General features: G+C 35.7%; 1 protein-coding gene across 1 annotated transcript; it reads left to right on the forward strand.

Annotated features, from left to right (window-relative positions):
• The first annotated feature begins 1,079 nt into the window (after window positions 1-1,079).
• On the forward strand, window positions 1,080-20,183 carry LOC124529998 (protein PHTF1). The gene is made up of 15 exons (XM_047103971.1): window positions 1,080-1,312; window positions 1,600-1,662; window positions 2,280-2,425; window positions 3,292-3,500; window positions 3,803-3,942; window positions 4,013-4,159; window positions 5,004-5,667; window positions 11,844-11,958; window positions 12,376-12,492; window positions 14,047-14,225; window positions 15,639-15,778; window positions 17,789-18,017; window positions 18,807-18,902; window positions 19,369-19,611; window positions 19,684-20,183. Exons 2-15 carry the CDS (start codon window positions 1,643-1,645, stop codon window positions 19,831-19,833), a joined length of 2,595 nt encoding a protein of 864 aa, XP_046959927.1. The 5' UTR covers window positions 1,080-1,312; window positions 1,600-1,642; the 3' UTR covers window positions 19,834-20,183.
• The last annotated feature ends 1,907 nt before the right edge of the window (window positions 20,184-22,090 follow it).

Below are 22,090 nucleotides of genomic sequence, written 5' to 3' on the forward strand. Positions count from 1 at the left end.
TTTCTAACGACAAAAACATATACAATGTTTAAAGACATTCTGAGCTATATTAAGTACTAGTTTTTGCCCGCGGCTAAGCTCGGGTTCTAGTGGGTTGCTTGTCATAGGCAAATAAAGTAGCCTATGTCTTTCATTGGAGTTCAGATTTGCTTCATACCAAATGTCACCAAATTCGGTTCTGTGGTTTGGTAGTGAAAGAGCGACAGACAGACAGACAAAAAGAGTTCCTTTATTTTTTTAATATTAATAGTATAGTATAGAATACAGGGCCTTGTGGTGGGCTAGTATCTAATAAACAGTTTTGGCCTTATAATTTAAAAGGTTCAACTATCAGTTATACTGAAATGTTTAAATAGAAATATAATCGTAATTTTTTTTTTTGACAAAAAGTCTTCAAGTGTTTTGCTCATTTTTTTACATTTATAATAAAACAACTACTCGCTATCGGTCCCGACAACATTGTAACGACTAACGGTTAATCTCAAGGTCTCCACAGACGTGCTCTTTGTACTATTGTTATATCATATTATTTAAAATTTGAACTGTGTTATTCTAATGTGCCTGCAATTTATAGCCTGGCAGCGTCACAATCTGTAATCTTGGATAACAAATATCACGATAAGTTTATATTGAATACTACGACTTCTTTATTGATTTGACTAGGAGTTTGTTTCTGAAGAGCGCATGGGCCAATCTCGTAATCTTATGAAACGACAGTTCATCATGCTGCTAGTAAGAATTTCTTGACCACAAATCCCCTTTTATAAAATTTAAATCCAGGATGTCACTCAAATGTAGCCTCTAAAAGCTTCGTCTCGACCAAAGAAAACTAGGTATTTTTTATGTTTACAACATGCAATAAGAACAATGCATTATATTTAGTAAGTCATATGTGGTGACTCTAAGCATTCTTAAAAGTTACAAACAGTCATTCCAGAAAATACAGCCGATATCTAGATAAATAATATTATTTATAAAATAATAGATTATCTTGTCAGGTAGGTAATGCTTAGAATGATTTATTATGCACTCGGTATAACGCAAAATGTCAAATAATTCAAAACGTCAGTCGTCTTTTAACTCACCATCAGATCAGACTGTCAGGCATCGGCAGTTGTCAAAAATATATAGGCGAAAGAAGTGTTTGTATTTCTAAAAATGTTGACCGTGTTATGTATTATTTTTTTTGATTAGTTAAGGTGAAAGAATGTTTAGTATTTGTTATTTGATACAAATAAAGATTACGTTAATAAATATAATATACACAAACGTTGTTATCAGTAGAACGTACCTAATATAAAAATTATAATTGGTAAGTAGCGCATCTCACAATAACGGTTAAATAATATCAGAAAATACAGAACGTGTACTAGTTTTTGTGTCAATAATAATATGGGAATATATTAAAAAAATGCGATATGTTAGAAAAAGTCAAGTAATAATTGTTTCTTTTAAAATCATTGGCTTTGTCCATTGGTTATTTTTACTTATCAGTGTTTGAAAGTAATCGAATTAAATGAGCTTAAAATATATTACAGTACAATAAGGATATATTGTTTAACTGTATAGGTTCAATAAACTACACATGCATTGTTTCAGGGTAGGAAAAATTAAATATTATCAAATAAATAATTCATTCAACATGAAACACCTAGCAGCCTGGTAAGTCTAATTATAATACTAATATTGCATGTATTACTAAACCTGAGTATCTACCAAAATAATTACTCAAAATAGAATATTATTCTGAGTATCCATCTTGATTTTATAAAATTTGTTTTGAGTACAAAAACACAGAAGTTGTTTTATTATAACTTGTGATATAGTAAGTTACTTTATTGTATACCGACAAATGCTTTGTACATATTATATTCTATTTATATAATTACTATTAATCCATAATATTTCTTTATGTCAGTGGAATACCAGACTATCTATATTTAGGAATGAATGTAATTTTGTTGGCTTTATAAATAGAATAAGCCTTTTTGCCAAGTTTTAAATAGTATTCTATTAAATCCTTTCTTTTATTTAAATAGATAGCTTTCTTACAAATATAGCTAAGTAAATATAATTATATATAAGATACCTTGATTTGTATATAATTAAAGTGTTTAAAAAGAGAATATATAGATTTCAATTAAAATCCCGCATGTAACAAATGAATTTAGCTATCATACTTATTTGTCTCATTGAATGTGTTATTAATTTGCTTAAAATATTGTTTAAGTTGTGCTGTGTTTAATGTAAATTACATCACATAAAAACTCTTTTTTAAGGTACCAAAAGAAAATTAGTTCATATGACAAAGAAGAATGGGAGACAATGGTGGAACAGCTGTTGATGAGAGGCACATACCGTCGCCGTATCGTTGATTTTTCATCACACGCAAGATCATATCTAATAGATGTTGATTTAGTCCGAGGTACAGTATCACTTTTACTTAGATTAATTTAATAGAGCTTTATTATATATCTATAACTATAATTATGTTTATAGTTAATTTTTCATCACATGCAAGATATCTGAAAGATGTTGATTTAGTCCGAGGTACAATATCGTTTTTACTTAGATTAATTTAATGGAGCTTTGTTATATCTCTAATTATGTTTAGAATAAAAAAAATACCTATAATTTGTATGATGTAATTATTGATTTGATAAAAACACTACTATTTACATTACACTCTTGATTCAATGAATAATTAAACACTTGATTAAATAAACTAATCTCTTTGAATACAATGGCTAATAACTTTCAATTGGAAAATGATTAATGAAATCATAATTAGATATTTTTACTATATTAAAAAAAACCATAGAATTGATAAATGATGACAACTATTGTAATTAATACTAAAATGTGAATTATTAGTGTTTCTTAATTGAAATAAATTCAAGGGTTGTGAAAGATAATACAAAATTATACAAGTTGATTAAAATAAAAATTTTAGCAACAATCACACTTGGTAAGGCCTTATGTAATCCTGGCTGGCTAGGTTGATGTACCCCTATATCACATGTAAAACATGTATTTAACAGACATGATTTGGTTTTGATATACTCCTGTTTAAAAGCTAAGTTAGCTAGAGCAATTACAGGCACAGAGAACATAACTTCTTAGTTTCCGAGTATGATGACCCATTTCATACAAAAAGAGTGGTTATTATTTTTTAAAGAACATATGGCTAGTAAACATCAGGTGGCCCATTTGCCAGTCAGCCTATCTACTATAAATAAAAGGTTAAATTATATTCAACATACTAATATTGTCAAATATCTCTTTATACAGGTTCATCGTTCCCTAAAGCAAAGCCAACTCTTGGCATGCGAAGAGTAGTATGGTTCGCATTAGTACGCCTTGTATTCCTACCAGCATTGTATCAGTGGTGGGCGCAACAAACTTCTCCAGCTTGCGCCAAGTTCCTACTGGCAGTATGGATGCTGCAAGTCATTAATATATCCATAATGTTCATTGCTCCCGCCTCTATTGAAATTGATGTGAGTTATATTTACATCTGAATAACAAATTAATTTATGTTATGACTGCTTTCCATCTACTTTTATATTAATAATTGTCATATCACATACTTGATGATAAATAGTTTAAGGAATTTTGGAAGGTTCATTTATACCAATCAACTAAAATAGTTATGTAATGGTTAAACCCTGAATCCTACTTTTGGCTCATTTGAATAGATTCAACCGAACTCTGCTGAGCTGTGGGACACATACTGTTTTTTTCATTTTTCTATATTACTTTTTGGGACATTATATTTATTAGATGTAAAATTACGTTTTAGTCAAACTGTTGGATTGTACCGGTGGGACTAATGCTTGTACTGAGTATAGTACATTCGCAAATAGTGAGCACAACTGAGATGGAACTAGCCAGAGTGCGACCTAGGTCGACATATAGAAGAAAATTGCCGAGGTATTTCAGGTATACGAGTGGCGCTATGGATAGAATGCAGTGCACTCAATGAAGTCTAAATAAGGTGATTTTATTACAGGAAAGCTAGGTCTGACTGTGATGGTGGCAGCGGCGGTTGTTCCGCTGAAAGTGGAGCAACGTCGAGCCAAAGTAAAAGCACTTTTACAAAGCCATCGAAGTTTAGAAGGCGACTCTCTCGCTCTGACTCCACAGACACAGGTCTCAGGTGATTAATATTATTAACAATGCAATTTATCCATCAACTAGACTTTCCAACATTTCTGGAATAACAGTATGAATTTATTTATTATTTACTTGGTGGTAGGGCTTCGTGCAAGCCCGTCTGGGTAGGTTCGCCAAACAACAGTACTCAATATTGTTGTGTTCCGGTTTGAATTGAACAGAATGAAGGGTGAATGAGCCAGTGTAACTACAGGCACAAGGGACATAACAACTTAGTTCCCTAGGTTGGTGGCACATTGACGATGTAAGGAATATTTAATATTTCTTACAGCGTCATTGTCTATGGGTGATGGTGACCACTTACCATCAGGTGGTCCATATACTCGTCCACCAACTTATACCATAAAAAAAACAATTGTATAATTCGAATAATTGCATATTAAACAAAAGAGGCAATTAAATGAGTTACTGTTTTCTTCGTGTTTCAAATGGCATATGTAGCAACTAAAATACTCCACATAAGTATATATGTGGTAGGTGTTATTTTTTGTACTCTGAGCCCTTCAATGCGCTCCCAACACCCGGCAGAGTCTTCTGTGTTTCGCCCTTCAGCGGTGACGCTGTGTGTCAATTCGAAAAAAAAAATGTTTTTTGTAATAAATATTTATTTTACTAATCTTTAAATAGGAAAGGTTATTTAATATTGCAAAATTTTACTTACTGAATAAAAGACAGTTGTATGTAAAGGAGGAAGTCAAAAATTCAATTGGTTTAATAATTGGTACATTACGAAACAACAAACTGACTAAATTATTTATATTATACATATTTAATCTTCCATGATATTCTGGAAAACGCATGAGTAATAATTATGTACATTTTTCCAGAAAGCGTAAAAAAGATTTAATCAAAGACACAGGACCAGATTTAAAATCTAAGCTTAAAGCCAAAACTGTACCCAAAACCAAAGTTAAAGATTCTGACGACGAAGACTACATGTCTTGGAAGAAGCCTGACGCGACGGCTCCTATAGTTACGTTCACCCCACCCCCGGATGATGCGACACCGAGCTCCTCATTTCGCTACAAACCTAATATATTGACAAAGAAATACTTGGAGATTTTTAACGTACGACAAAGCGATAACAACAAGCCAATATTCGCTGATGGGGACGATGGGTTCGAAAGTCTCAATGGGTATAATTCAAACTGTAGCGATGGCGAGACTCGTAATAAAGATTTAGCTTCTCAGAGCAAGCCGGCTGCCAAAGCAAAGACGACTAGCGAAATTCCACAGGCCAAAGTTCCTCTAAAAGTATTTACCGATGATAGTAAAGATACGGCCGAAGAAAAGGTTCAATGCGAAGGTACGTCTGTGAAGGAAGAGAAACAAGATGAGAAGTCCTTCGATCCGGACTCTGATGGCGCAGTAACGGCGACTCACCCCACGGTCAAGAGGACTGGAGTGAGATTTCGGAATTCCTGGGCCAAGGACGCGGCTCCGCCCGAAACGAGCGACGAAGACTTCACAACTGTCAAACGTAAACAAAAGGTAAATGTTAATAATTATTCATATCGTTTCGCTTGCGTTAGTGTTGGTTAACACACGTGTTAAGAGATTTTGAGTGTTTACGTTTAGTTTTGTAGTGTATTTTACTGTTAATAGTACTATTAGTTGATATTTGGGTTAGTGGTGTTACTAACATTTATACATATTGTGAGTATTTGCTGTATTTTAATATTCTGTAGTTTTTAAGTTTTATAATGGAGGTTGATACTCCTCCCGAACCCCCTGATCCAGGTGGCTCAGTAGATTTAGTTCCCGACAATTGTTCTTCTCCTTCTATACCTTCTCGTAAACGACAAAGTACTAATGATTCGATTAATTCCGACTCCAACACAAAGAAAACGGTAATTCATCCCACAACCGCAACTCCCTCCATCCAAACGATTTATACCCATCCTTCCTACTCTGAAGGCCCTAAAAGTTATTTAGACAGTGACAAAGGCCCTTTCATTGTTCATGTGTCCCGGGAAGTCTCTGATCCTGCTTCAGGAACTACTATACGGGCTATCAAATTTGGGCAATTTCTACATACTCACAAAATTAGTGGTATTATTAACGATGGTCTTAAAAATGTAGGACGCAATAAAATATCTGTTGAGTTTTCAACAAGCAAGGCAGCAAACTCCTTTCTAGCAAACCCTGTTATTGAAATGTGTAAATACAAAGCTATTGTACCGACTTTCAATATTACTAGAATGGGTTTGATTAAGGGTATTCCCGTGGACTGGACAATGGATGAATTAGCATCATCACTCGAACTTCCCTCTGGATGTGGTGAAGTTTTAAAAATCAGACGCCTTAACAGGAAAACTTTTACTGATGGTGTTATCACATGGGTCCCAACCCAATCTGTGGTTATCACATTTAGGGGGCAAATGCTTCCCAATAAAGTGTTTTCCTATCATACTTCCCTACCTGTAGAAATGTATAAACTTCCTACGATCCAATGCCTGAACTGCTGCCGTTATGGACACATAAAAACTCAGTGCCGATCACAACCTAGATGTTTTAAGTGCTCCAAATCCCACACAGGTGAGTCTTGTGATGTAAGTAAGGATAACGCCACTTGCTTACATTGCTCAGGTGTTCATTTTACTACGGATAAGGACTGTCCTGAATTTTCACGCCAACAATCCATAAAAATTGTTATGTCCCAAGACAATGTGTCATATATAGAAGCATCCTCACGGTTCCCTCCTGTTCGTAGATCCTATGCAGAGATTGCAAAAGAGATGTTCACCCCTCCTATATATTCTCCAACTATCCCAAACAAATCTATCCCTTCACCTATCAGATCCTATCGTAAGACTGTTTTAAGTACTCCTCGCCCAAGATCACCGCTTGGAAAAGGATACGATAAACAGGCTCACCAATCCATTGTTAGCAATTGTCCCTCTACTACTCCCAATGGTTGTGCTCTCAACCAAAATACTTCTCTCCCCGTAAATAACAATCCCAACTTCTTGGAAATGTTAACGAAGATTCTTCTAAGCATTATTTCAACCTGTAATGATATCCCCTTACCGTCCAACGTTGCTCAAGACTTAGGTCAACTATTCTCAATCCTTAAAAATGGCCCCAATCAGCTTCCTTCAATGGAACTGCAAGAGCGTCCGGCCTAAAAAACATGAACTCCTCTCTCTAATTAATCTCCATAAACCTGTCATTATTGCCATCTCTGAAACTTGGTTGATCCCTGGATCCCGATTTCGGGTACCGGGCTTCTCCTGTTTGAGAGATGACAGGAGTGATGGTTATGCCGGGAGTGCCATTTTTATCCGGCACTCCCTTCCCTTTTCCCAAATCCCTCTATCCCTGTCCAGCCAGCATATTAATGCTGTTGCTGTCAGAGCCCTCAACATCTCTTTTCTCTCCCTGTATATCCCTCACCCTAATCCCGCTTTAATTCCCGATTTATCCGCCATCTTCTCTAGTCTCCCTCATCCTATCCTTGTCATGGGTGATTTTAATGCCCACCATACCTCCTGGGGTTCACATTTTTCTGATTCGTTTGCTCTCTTGTTGATGGACATATTTGATGATGCAAACCTCTGCATCCTCAATAATGGCTCACCAACACGTAGAGTATACCCCAACCAAAACCCTAAATCCGTTGTTGACCTATCCCTAACCTCTCCTGCCCTTGCTTCTCAATTATCCTGGAATGTCCTATCATCCTCTTTTGGTAGTGACCACTTCCCTATCCTCCTTTCTTTAAATAACCGATCCATCCCATACTCCAACCCAAATCCTTTATTAAAATATAAATTAAAACATGTTAATTGGTCTGCATATGCTGAATCTGTTGACGACATGATTGACTCCCTCTTTGCGTCGCAAGACTATCGAAATGTAATCCTTTGCTACGACCTTTTCGTTAATGGTATTTTAACTGCAGCTGATCTCCATTTTCCCAAAAAACACATCTCAAAAAATCATTTGCTTTCCACCCCCTGGTGGGATGAGGAATGCAAACGATTAACTGAACAGAGACTAGAGGCTGAAGAAACATACACTATGTGTATGTCTATGGATAATTTTTACAAGTATCAGAGAATCGACGCCAAATTAAAACGACTGATTTCTAAAAAGAAAAAAGTCAGTTGGATTCAATTTTGTGAATCCCTGAGCCCTCGTTCCTCTTCCTCTGCAGTCTGGTCCCAACTTAAAAAATTCCGCCGTTGCCTTAACTCTGACAACCCTACCTCAAATACTCCTTCTGAGTGGCTTAACAATTTTGCTGATAAGCTTGCCCCCCCTTTTGTCCCATATGAGGACAGTTTTCTAATTTCTACGCCAGCATCTACTTTGGATGAAATGGATGCCCCCTTCTCTTTTTCCGAACTTCAATGTGCATTAAATGGTTTATCCGATTCGACACCTGGGGAAGATGGCGTTCCTTACTCTTTTATTTCCAAATTGAATGATAAAGCTAAACATTGTTTTTTAAATATTATAAACTCGGTTTTTATCAAAGGAATCATCCCGCAATCTTGGAAGTCACAAATTGTTATTCCCATTCTTAAACCGGGTAAGAACCCTTCCGATTTCAATTCTTATAGACCTATAGCTTTATCATCTACTTTGGCAAAGATCACTGAACATCTCTTGAAGAATCGCCTGGAATGGTTAATGGAAAGCAGAAACATACTTGCTCCCTCTCAATTTGGCTTTCGGAAGGGGTCGAGCACTATTGATAGTCTAAGCATACTTACAACAGACATTCGAATTGCCTTCGCTAAAGGAGAGTACCTTGTGGGAATCTTTCTTGATATATCTTCTGCATATGATAATGTCCTTCTTCCGTTGCTCAGGCAGAAAATGCAACAGCTGAGTATTCCTCCGAGGATAGTTCATTTCATATGTAATCTGTTAACTTGCAGATCAATAACGGTAAGACACCAACATCTCTCACTTCCCCCCAGATTCGTCTGGAAAGGTCTTCCTCAAGGCTCTGTACTCAGTCCTCTGCTTTATAGCATATACACTCATGACCTCGATTTGTCTGTTAACAACTTTTGTAACATCCTCCAGTATGCTGATGACATAGTTTTATATCATAGATCAAGTTCCGTTGAAAATTTATCATTTCGATTAAACTCTGCTTTGCATTACCTATCCCAATGGCTCTGTGACCATGGCTTGTCGCTGTCGATAGCCAAAAGTCAAGCAGTGATTTTTACGAAAAAAAGACGTATTCCTGCCTTTGATCTGTTTTATGAGGGTCAATGCATTAACTTTGTAGACAAAACAAAATTTCTTGGTATAATTCTCGATTACAAACTGAACGGAATTTCTCACTCCGATTACATAGCCAAGAAATGTGAAAAATCTATTAATGCCCTTAGAGCAGTGTCTGGAGTCTGGTGGGGAGCTCACCCTTATACATTAAAATTGATCTATAACGCAATAGTTCGTAGTCATTTGGACTATGGACTGTTCGTTCTAGATCCTTTTAATAAATCAGCTTCAGAAAAATTAAATAAAATACAATATAAATGTCTCCGTATTATATTGGGTGCGATGAAATCCACCCCTACTAATGCTCTGCAGGTTGAGTGTGTTGACCCTCCTCTACAGATAAGGAGGCAATATCTTTGTGACCGCTTTATCATCAGATTGTTACAGCTACCCTCCCATCCTCTACTGATTAGATTAAACAAACTATCCCACCTTTGTAACCCAGATAATCCGGCATCCCCATTCCTATTAAACAGTTTCCTCAAGTATACCAAACTCCCCCATCCACTTACCACTTTTCCCTCTAATCCTCTTTTTTCCACCTCCTTTAAAGCACTTATTTATAATCCTCCGGTAATAACAAATCTTGGACTCGTAAAAGGTTCCCCTGATGCTAATATCCAATTTCAAACAATTTTTCATCAAAATTGGCCTAATCATCTCCCTATATATACTGATGCCTCTAAGCTCTCGCCGACCGGCTGCGTTGGTGCAGCTTGTTGGATTCCTAAATTTAAAATAGCACTATTATTTAATTGTCCCCCCGAAACCTCTGTATTCTCCGGTGAGGCCATCGCTTTACTGGAAGCCGTAAAGTATGCCCTGTCACACAATATTCAGCAAACAATTATTTTATGTGACTCACTAAGCTGTCTGTTAGCCATTAAAGAGAATCCTTTTCGTAGCAGATCAAGACTTTCAATCGTTTTTAAGATCAGAGAGGCCCTGTTGTCCTGTCATCAACAAGGGCTACAAGTCCTGCTGGTCTGGATTCCTAGCCATTCAGCTATATCTGGTAATGAGATGGCAGACTCATATGCTAAGATTGCTATCCAATCTGGTACATCTGAGCATTTTGCCAACACATCTCAGGATTTGCTTTCTCTTGCCAAAGCTGAAATGATTAAATCCTGGAATTCTTTTTGGGTTTCATCAAAATTGGTCAAGGGTAAATATTATTCGGCGTTACAACCTGAAATTCCGAGGCGACCTTGGTTTTCATCTCACAGGCACGCTGACCGTTGGGTCACCTCCACCATCTGTCGGTTACGCCTCGGCCATTCATGCACACCTACTCATCTAGCAAAAATCAGAGTTCGTGATCACTCGCTGTGTGAATGTGGCCTAGACGAAGGCTCTGCAACCCATATCCTGTTCCTTTGCCCTAAACTTCTTCGTCCCATTTATGACATCCTCCCTCCTAAAGTCCCTCGCCCTATAAATGTTGAATGTTTGTTGACGTTTGTGTTTAGTCCATTTTGTTCAATCTTATGTAAATATATCAAATTAAATAAAATTAAGTTGTGAATAGTCCAATTTTTCATATTTTATTACATATATAGTTTAGAATACTAACAACTATTTTTTTTTTTTTTTTTTTTTTTAATTATCTTATTATTAACTCTTAATGTTTGTGTTGTTCTAGGTTAAGGATTAACAAGGAAATTAATACTACTATTCTTGACTTTAAAATTCAATTGAGTTTAGTGTCTCAACCGTACCGATCAATCTCATTCGTGTCTTCTCCATCCTACGTGACATTGGCGAAATAATCTGTGCTCTGCCGGCACAACTACAAGCCATTAAACTAAGAATTGAATTAATAATTATTCATAATAAATAAAATATAATTCTAGCTTATTATTTTTGAAAATTGCAATTTAATGAAAATAAAACCGATTACTGCCGATTTACACAACCAATAGAAATAGCTCCCTATCGCGCCATTCGACGCTATTCGTCGCTATAGATTCACTCGTCAGAGAAAGCAAGTGCATGTAAATCGACGCGTCAAATTGACGAATATGTTAGGTCATATGATATTACAAGTTATTACGTTTGTGCATAGATCATATTCGCATGAAAAATAAATTTTGATAATTTGGGATAGCGTACTCAATTCAGATGTGTTCGGTTTTACGAATTTTGCCGAAGCGACATCTAAGTTGTGTCGTACTATACTTAATTCGGATGTGATCGGTTTTACGAATTTTGCCGATGCGACATCTAAGTTGTGTCGTACTATACTTATTTTTTTTATTAATTAGTACAATTTCTATAACACTAGGTAGATGGAAGGAATTTACAACGCAATAAATCAGGTACTGGTTCCTCGGACTGTTTCGATTGCATGATACGTGTTCGTGTGAAGTCATCTGCTTTTACAGTTAACGTTGTTTTAACTGCTATGATTTGTTTAGAAATTAGAGAACTACCAGAGTTCGACATCCGACGGTGAATGCTCAGCTTCCGCGCCATCAATCGCATTACCTTCGCACCATACCATGTCAGACTGGGTGGGGCAAATCACTAACAGTAAGGCTATTTATTATTCATAATCAATACATCGTTTGACAGCTGAGATGGCCCAGTGGTTATAACTCGTGCATCTTAACCAATGATTTCGGGTTCAAACCCAGGCAAGCACCACTATATATATGTGCTTAATTTGTGTTTATAATTCATCTCGTGCTCGGCGGTGAAGGAAAACATCGTGAGGAAACCTGCATGTGTCTAATTTCATCGAAATTCTGCCACATGTGCATTCCACCAACCAGCATTGGAACAGCGTGGTGGATTATGTTCCAAGCCCTCTCCTTAATGGAAGAGGAGGCCTTATCCCAGCAGTGGGAAATTTACAGGCTGTTACTCTACTCTACTCTACATCGTTTGTGCGTTAATATATCGTCAAGTTGATATCGGCGGCGCTTTAAATATATCTTCTCGTACAAGGTGAGGAAAGCAGTTACGAATCGCAATCGGAAGCTGGACATTCAGACGTGGGCTTCCACTACACCGGCGACAGTTCGTGGGACCCGTTCGCGATTTTGGATCCTTCGAGTGACACAGGTACAAAGGCAACACTTTTATAATCACCTTTCGCTAAGTAGAGGATCTACACATATAATAAAATTGGAGTGCCTGTTTGTAGTATTAAAGTAGCCCTTTTTTTCTCAATAAATGTGTATGTTTACACGGTACATATGCCTAAGTAACATTTTTTACCATTTTTGTCGGTCTGTCTGTGTGTCTGTCTGTTCCGGCTAATCTCTTGAACGGCTGAACTGATTTTGACGGGACTTTCACTGGCAGATAACTGATATAACAGGGAATAACTCAGGTTACAATAATATTTCTCTTTTTTGTTAAATAGAAAAGCGTACGAACGAGGTCGCGGGCAAATCTAGTTTAAAATAAATTTTAATAAGTTCAAGCTTGTTTTTCCTACGGGATTTATTTAAATGGCCAATCTAGTTAAGATGGTAATATGCCTTCATTCATCATATTATAATGATTGGATTTGGTGGGTAGTATTTTATTTTCTGGAAAAATATGATCTGTGGCGCGTACTAGCCTACGTGTCGTGTGGTATACGGCTGAAAACATGATCTGTGGCGCGTACTAGCCTACGTGTCGTGTGGTATACGGCTGAAAACATGATCTGTGGCGCGTACTAGCCTACGTGTCTTGTGGTATACGGCTGAAAACATGATCTGTGGCGCGTACTAGCCTACGTGTCGTGTGGTATACGGCTGAAAACATGATCTGTGGCGCGTACTAGCCTACGTGTCGTGTGGTATACGGCTGAAAACATGATCTGTGGCGCGTACTAGCCTACGTGTCTTGTGGTATACGGCTGAAAACATGATCTGTGGCGCGTACTAGCCTACGTGTCGTGTGGTATACGGCTGAAAACATGATCTGTGGCGCGTACTAGCCTACGTGTCGTGTGGTATACGGCTGAAAACATGATCTGTGGCGCGTACTAGCCTACGTGTCGTGTGGTATACGGCTGAAAACATGATCTGTGGCGCGTACTAGCCTACGTGTCGTGTGGTATACGGCTGAAAACATGATCTGTGGCGCGTACTAGCCTACGTGTCGTGTGGTATACGGCTGAAAACATGATCTGTGGCGCGTACTAGCCTACGTGTCGTGTGGTATACGGCTGAAAACATGATCTGTGGCGCGTATAGTAGGACACACATTAGATGTAGCATCGGAAAATGTAATGGAATGAAAATAAAACCGATTACTGCCGATTTACACAACCAATAGAAATAGCTCCCTATCGCGGCATTCGACGCTATTCGTCGCTATAAATTCACGCGTCAGAGAAAGCAAATGCATGTAAATCCACGCGTCAAATTGGCGAATATATTAGGTCATATGATATTATAAGTTATTACGTTTGTGTAAAGATCATATTCGCATGAGAAATAAATTTTGATAATTTGGGATAGCGTACTCAATTCGGATGTGATCGGTTTTACGAATTTTGCCGATGCGATATCTAAGTTGTGTCGTACTATACTAGCCTACGTGTCGTGTGGTATACGGCTGAAAACATGATCTGTGGCGCGTACTAGCCTACGTGTGGTATAGTGAGGTGAGTGTGCGCAGTGAAGTGCACGATGTGGGAGCGCGGGTCCACGCTGCGCGCCGAGCTGTCGGCCGTGGACATCAGCTGGTGCGTGGTGGCGCGCGCCGAGCGGTCCATGGCGGCCGAGGGCTGCGCGTGGGCCGGCCTGCTGCTGGCCGCGCTCGTGGCGCTCGTCGCGCCCGCCGCGCGCCTGCTGCAGGTAGCCCTGGCCCATAGGGCTCCATTCAGTACAGACGCATTACACTTACTTATTGATAGTTTTAAACACTACCACCGGTTCGGAAACAAGAATATCCTGGCCTGAGAAGAACTGGCGAAAGAAACTCAGCGACAGTTCAAAACGCTTCTGTTGACAAATTTGGCAACAGAAATGTTTTGAACACTTTCTGGATTCTGGAAAATATTGTATTGGAGAGATTTCTCTGGCCCTAGCTAGGCCAAGCTAATTTTATTGATCGAAAAACGAATACATGAAACATTATCATACATTGACACTCTATCTAAGAGCTAGCGCGCACTGATGATTTTTGTCATGGCGACTTTAAAGTGTTTGTCGTTGTCACATCACGTTTCCAAAATGGAGTGCGCTCATTAATAGATAAAGTGACAAAACATTTTCGAAATCGAATTGTCATTTGCCACTATGAATTTGGAAAAGACGGTGGTTCTCTATGAAATCGTGAAACTCGGTAAAAAAATAAAGCGAAGAGAAAACTGGGTACTAATTTCAGACGACCCCCGTGGTCGAGTGGTGTGTACACCGGTTTTCATAACGCCACTCTGAGGTCCCGGGTTCGATTCCCGGCCGAGTCGATGTAGATTACCATTAGTTTTCTATGTTGTCTTGGGTCTGGGTGTTTGTGGTACCGTCGTTACTTTTGATTTCCATAACACAAGTGCTTCAGCTACTTACATTAGGATCAGAGTGATGTATGTGATGTTGTCTCATATTTATAATATTTATAATTATAATTTCTTCCCACGCTTTAATTTTCACGTAAAAATCGGAATACTCTTTCATTTTTTTATCATAAAGAACTGGTCTCTTTTCCAATTCTTCTATTAGACCATCATTATATATTAGAACATCATTATATATTAGAACATCATTATATATTAGAACATCATTATATATTAGAACATCATTATATAGTATCGTCTTCACGAATGTTTACGTTTTGAATAGATGATAACGCCATTTTGGGCGCGCCAAAGTCGCCAGTCAAAGCGCAGATAGCGAAATACTGACGACGAGGTGATACGACACCTTTGTCGCTAGTGCGCGCATTGCTATGAAAAAACGTAAAGACGCTGACAGTTTTGTCACGGGCTTGTTCGCTGATCGGCGGACACAAATGTCACCCAATTGTCACGTCGTAACATGCTCGCAACTCCATACATATTCACAGACTTGACAAGAGTGACTGTTTGGTCACTCTTGTCAAGTCTGTCACCGTGACAAAAACACCAGTGCGCGCTATATCTGAACCTGCAAGTTTAGTCATGATATATTTTATCGAATATAGAAACTCGGACGAAACTAAATGATTTATTCCATCGGATTTCTTAGTACCTATTATTGATATTGCGTAAAACTCGATATATTTTCCAGGTTGCTATAGAACAGGACAACAGGAGCGAAGAGGAACTGCAAACATTATCTCTCATAAGCTACATACCGTCACTCGTGGTCAACTACACGCAGGGCTCTGTGTATTGCACGCTCAACGCCGCGTTCGGTGATAACGTTTGGTAAGCTGACATTCCTACCTGTACTTATAAAATATTTGATAATGTCCATCTATAGGCTATTTGACTGTTTTTTAAAATCCATTTTATATTATTTAGTAGAAGTTAAGGAACCCAGTAAAAGATGTGTTTTTTATTTCTAGTACATATTTGCCGAAAAATAACATATTCAAAATTCCATATTTAAAAACCGCGCCAAAACGCTGCTTGGACAATAAGTCACTGCAATGGGGTCGGTGACGTCACTTTCCTGTATTTTAATCTGTTGTACATATAGTAGAAAGTTTACAAGAAAGTGACTTCATCATAAGCCCGGCCAATCAGGAGCGTTTTGTGTCACGTGACAAACGTTTGAAAAAATGCATTTTTATTTATGTATTTTTGAATAAATTAAGTATTATTTTCAACTTTCGTTAGTAAATAACCATTTTTAAACTCATAATATACACTGCTTACAAAAATTTACAATTTATTTTTCGCATTGTCAAATAGCTTATTGATAAATATATAAATAAAATTACTGTAATCTATTCCAATAGCAAAATTAATACATATTCCATGAAATTTGCTAATAGCCCACTTATATTGTATACTTCTAGCAGTTATCAATATATCTTTATCTATAGTATAACACTACTCCACTTAACTACTTACGATCTTTTCAATTTTACTTCCGAAGTTCCGATATAACTTTCTTTGACGTTCAAAACGTTTTTTTTTTTCCAAAATCCATAATGAATATCATAGATTATTATTTAAGCTTTGTTGGTGGTAGGGCTTAGTGCAAGCCCCTCTGGGTAGGTTGGTACCTACCCAGAGGGGCTTGCACTAAGTAGCCAAAAGTATTGCTCAGTAGTGTTGTGTTCCGGTTTGAAGGGTGAGTGAGCCAGTGTAACTACTGGCACAAGGGACATAACATCTTAGTTCCCAAGGTTGGTGGCACATTGACGATGTAAGGAATAGTTAATATTTCTTACAGCGTCATTGTCTATGGGTGATGGTGACCACTTACCATCAGGTGGCCCATATACTCGTCCATCAACTTATACCATAAAAAAAAAGCTCTCGATCAATGCTGACGCGTCGATTCAATGTCAAATGTTGCTTTTTTGATTTTCCTCTTGTGCTTGGGATAGATCCCAAATATGTGGTCTCAAGTGATATCTAAAACCAATTTAATACAATCATCAAATTGATTGTATAATACTTATAGGAGTCCGTTAATGATAGTTATTGTTGAAGATCTATGTTTTATGGGTAATTCGTGTAATAATCTACTTGAGTGTAATATATTATATTGAATAGATTTAATTATTAGGTGTTCAGATACTACTTATTAACTGTGCAGTCTATCTTTAAACAATACAAAGGCATCTTATCTCAATTATTATTATCTGAACTAGTTGTATTGTTTCTATTAAGCAAACTTTAAAACTAACGTCAATTCTACGTAATTACATATGGGATATTATTTATTTTTAAACGACTTAATTTTTAGAGGAAGTTCTCAAATTCTTCTGTATATATCATGTTCAGATACATTTAATATATATTATTGTTTGTACATAATGTTTTAAGGTCACATCCCAATTACATAAGTATTGGACATAGTTAAGTTTGTATTTGAAGCCTTGAGATTTGAGAGCCTTTTTTATTACATAACTAATACGTTACTAAGAACTATTATCCCAATCGATATGCAACACGAAAAAATAAAATACATATTCCTACAAAAATATGCTATACGATGCTGTGATGAGAGAAGGGTAATCGATGTCGAAATTATGTTTTATAAAAAAGTCATAACATCTACCACCTAGAAGCAATTTGAGCCGGTGTTATTTCAGGCAAAGGAGACATAACATCTTAGTTCCCAAGGTTGATTTAAAAAATGGTTCACATTTCTTACTATACCAATGTCTATCAGCATTCTTACGTGTATTGTTAACAAGATAGGATATTAAATTCTACTTTATAAATATGTAACGTATTTGCTTCCATTGTTCTATACAGGGAAGTCACATCAAACATACTATCTAGCATTCTACGATTCACATTAAGCGGTCTCGTGTTTTTTCTCCTTGCTGTGGCAGAACGTGCGTACAAACAGAGGTTCCTGTATGCGAAACTTTTCTCGCACCTGACGTCAGCGAGGAGGGCGCGGAAATCGGAATTGCCGCATTTCAGACTAAACACGGTCAGGAATATCAAGACGTGGCTGTCAACGAGATCATACTTACGAGTAAGAACTTACATCAATCATATCTTACTTTAAATAAATTAAATAAATACACCATAGAGCCTTAATAAAAAGAGGCGTACATAGCGATCTCTTCCAGGCAACCAACGGTACAGGTTAGGAATTATAATGATCATTGATTTCCCTTTTCCACTAAACTACAAAATAAATATGTTCATAATACGGTGTAAGAGTACAAAACGCACTGGTATGTAAATGAGCACGATATTAATAATAAAAAGTTCAAACATAAAAAATAATAATAAAGATAATAATATAATTGAAGTGTACACTTGTAGACATAGTTTATAACTTATGTATAGAAACCAACACATTGTCGCTCTGTATTATCATTGAATGATGAATTGTTATTGCATTGTTCCATTTAAGAATATCTTTAACTGGGACCATACCAAATATGTTTTTCAGATTAACGACTATGAACTGTCAGTATATCTAAAGGGTTAATGACTATATAGTGCCTCTACCGTGAACACTAAATAAATAGCACTCTTAGTGTGTAAGGTGTCTTCTCTGGACTAGTTAAGACTTGGTACAAGCATCTAAGTTATATGTTTATTGGTTTTACGCAATCGCTAAAAACTTTATGGCTTATTTTTAGTCGTTTACCAATTACCGCTTAGCTCGCGTTAGGTATTAGGCATGAAAAGTATTTATGTTTTTTCTTTATACTAAATTCCGTCAAATCAGGTTCAATGATTTGGCAATAAACAGACAAAGACATTTATAATATTAGTAGAAATAATCTAATGTTAATTTTAAATATTTCAGAGACGAGGACCTCAGCGATCCGTAGATGTAATCGTATCAGCTGCATTTATGCTTACTCTTACTTTACTAGCTTGTGTGAGCGCTCAACTACTGCGGGTAAGTTCTAAATTGGTTACCAAAGCGAGTTTTGTCGAAAATCCCCAATAAAATTACATTTTACAAAGTCATTTTCATTTCATTGTGTCCCTAACAATGATGTTTTAGAAACAGATATGTTATTAACGCGCAAAAAGTGAAGACTAGAAAACGTCCTAATTGTGACGTTTTCCTTTAGTCGTTGTACGTAATAAGTAATACGGTATTATACATCATAATTACGTAGTAATACGTTTTGCGTGATTAAAACATATAGTTATCCCTTTTACTTATTGTTTTTGTCAAGCTATCCTTTTTACTTGTAACGAAAAGTAAAATAAACGGTCCCCGGCGTGGCACACTTTTTTCTGTTGTTTAGTATGGGTATAACATATCTGTTTATTAGAATATCATTGGTCCCTAAACTATTTATTTAATTGAACAAAAAACTTAATCAAAAAAGCTCATTTATAATATATATTTTCAGGATTCTGTAACCCTCGAAAGAGGCTGGCTGCTTGAGGCTATGGTTTGGAGTTGTTGCCTTGGTATTTATCTACTCCGTCTCCTGACTTTGGGCAGCAATGTCAATCGTAAATATCGTGGTTGTCTCTCCGCCATACTGACTGAGCAAATAAACTTACACTTGGCGATCGAACAGCGACCGGAGAGCAAGGAACAACTCATTGTGGCCAATAATGTGCTCAAACTAGCTGCGGACTTGCTGAAGGTAGGAAATAATAATTAATTAATATATTTATGTATTCTTCGAATTTCAAATAAATTCCATTATTTTTTCCAGGAGCTGGATTCACCATTTAAAATATCCGGTATATGTGCCAATCATTATCTATATACGATCACTAAAGTCGTCATCTTATCAGCACTTTCTGGAGTACTCTCGGAAATGCTAGGATTTAAATTGAAACTTCACAAAATTAAAATAAAATAAACTTTAGGTATAAGTTGACCATTTAGAAATGGCCTTTTTTTAAATCTGATACAATTATGTACAAATGACGTAAAATGGGATGATGTGTTATCTACATTCATTAAAATTTACTTCCCTGTAGGCAAAGCCCACCCACTAAAGAAGCTTCTTTCAAACTTTTTAAGACACCTAAATATCGATTTAGTTATAAGGGTCACAAAAGACAATAGGAAATAGGTTAAGAAAATAATTATTGACGGTAGTTTCAATATTGACGTGAAAATCATTCTAATCATTGTCAATAATGCTTTTTTGTAATTTACTCGAATATTAAGTAGGGCAGAATTAAAGAATTTATGTCATGACTTGCAAAGGGCATTATTTCAATTAGCTCTAGATATTTTTTGTTAGATCTCAAAATTATGTGATGTTCAAATTAATTATTTAATACATTTTCAATAGAATTCATATTAATTTAAATTATTTAAAAATTGTGCAATCAAAAACATAGATTTAAAAATATAATTGACAGGATAAAATATTTCTTGAAACAATGATCTATAATGTAATTAGTGATTAAAATTGATTATATAAAAAAAATACTTGCATAATATTCAACAGTGGCAACAAGTGGCGTCCTAATTTCTTGCCATTATATTAACTGTTCTCAAATAATTTGTATTTTCTTTATATTAAATAATGATCTAATTGAAAATATATATAAAATGATACAGTAGTATTAGATATTATATTTTATCAGACTGTTTATACTTTGAAATAAATTTATATATAATTGTTATATAGACGGGATGGAATTAAGGCAAACCTGTCAGCTAATTAAGACATTTTGGTCAGTAGCATTTTAAATGTTTATTTTGATCTCAAATAATTTAAAAAAATAGTCAAATATCAAGAACGCGATGCTATTATGTACTAGATGAGTTATGTATTTTTTAATGTTTTACTTTATACATTACATACTGCTTAATAACCTTTACAAATAACTGAAGAATTTTAGCAAAATATACATAAGAACTTAAGATTCTTGTTTAGTATGTTGTGATATTATTTTTAAATAAAATCATTAAAGTCATAGATAAAAGTTAGAATATACCCTAACGTTCCTATAACAGATAACAAACTCAGTTTTGTTATATTTCATCTACTCAAGCAATAAACGCTAACTGATAATTTATTTTTTAATTAACATAGTCAATTATATTTTTAGTAGAATTTTATTTGAAAAACGTATCCAATTTTATGTTTGTAAAGTATATCTGATTTAAAACTTATTTTTTGGTCGGATTGCACTGATACATAAAAAATATGCTTTAGGCTGTAGTACATGTGATACCAATTTCACGCCGATTTTAAATAGTGTACATTTGTTTGGACTAGAGAAACAGGAAATAGTTTTATAACTGTCAAAAAAGATCATTGTGTATTTTCGTTTAATAGTAAGTTTTAATAGATATATAAAAATTATGTAAAATGACATACATGTTTATCTCATTTTTTTTTTTATTTATAATGCAGAAATTGGGGCTATTTTCAAATGTTACTTACTTTAATCTTAATAAAATACTGATAAAATAGTTATTATTTTTTTTCAATAAATATAAGTATGTACCTATTTTATACTATAGTTATGTTTTTGTAGTTGAATTATAATATTAAGTCCTATGATTTTCTTTAATATAAACTGAAATAAAAAATTAAAAAACCTTACTCTTTAACCGCCAATCCAGAAAAAAATGGATAAGGTGCCACATATTGTGCAATGCAAATATCGCACTTTTTCGTGCATCGCTATACCCGTGATTTCAAACTTGATATTCAATTAATGATGTAGAAATAAATAAAAATATAACATCGATATTATATCGATAGTACAGGCTGCCAAGGCCTTTATCGATTTAAAGTGGCGCCAATCGAGTAACGTCATATTTTGGAAAATTGACATTTCCACAAGTGCCACCATCGTGATGATAGGTTTAGTGCTATTCTTTTTGTATTGCTGTTTTTTGACCTATCCATATACGATAAATGGCATTGATGAGCAATTGAATGTTTTACAATAAAATAATTAGTATATTCTTAGTAGTGTCGCTTCATGAATAGTAACAAAATTAATAAACAAAAAAAAACGAAGGACATATAAGTTACGTAGCATTCAATACTTATTATTATGAACAATATACAGAAATATGTAAATTAGCAAATCTTTGATTGAATTTACACATTTTGTTTAATGCGTCAATATAACGATTTCTAATAT

This window comes from Vanessa cardui, chromosome 5, assembly GCF_905220365.1.
Source record: "Vanessa cardui chromosome 5, ilVanCard2.1, whole genome shotgun sequence".
Lineage (NCBI taxonomy): Eukaryota > Metazoa > Arthropoda > Insecta > Lepidoptera > Nymphalidae > Vanessa > Vanessa cardui.

What these genes read in the sequence shown, in the direction of transcription:
- LOC124529998 (XM_047103971.1), top strand. Translation starts at nt 1,643, where the DNA reads ATGAAACACCTAGCAGCCTG. An exon ending in ATGAAACACCTAGCAGCCTG is followed by an intron (nt 1,663 to 2,279) that starts GTAAGTCTAATT and finishes CTCTTTTTTAAG; the next exon opens with GTACCAAAAGAAAATTAGTT. An exon ending in AAATTGCCGAGGTATTTCAG is followed by an intron (nt 3,943 to 4,012) that starts GTATACGAGTGG and finishes ATTTTATTACAG; the next exon opens with GAAAGCTAGGTCTGACTGTG.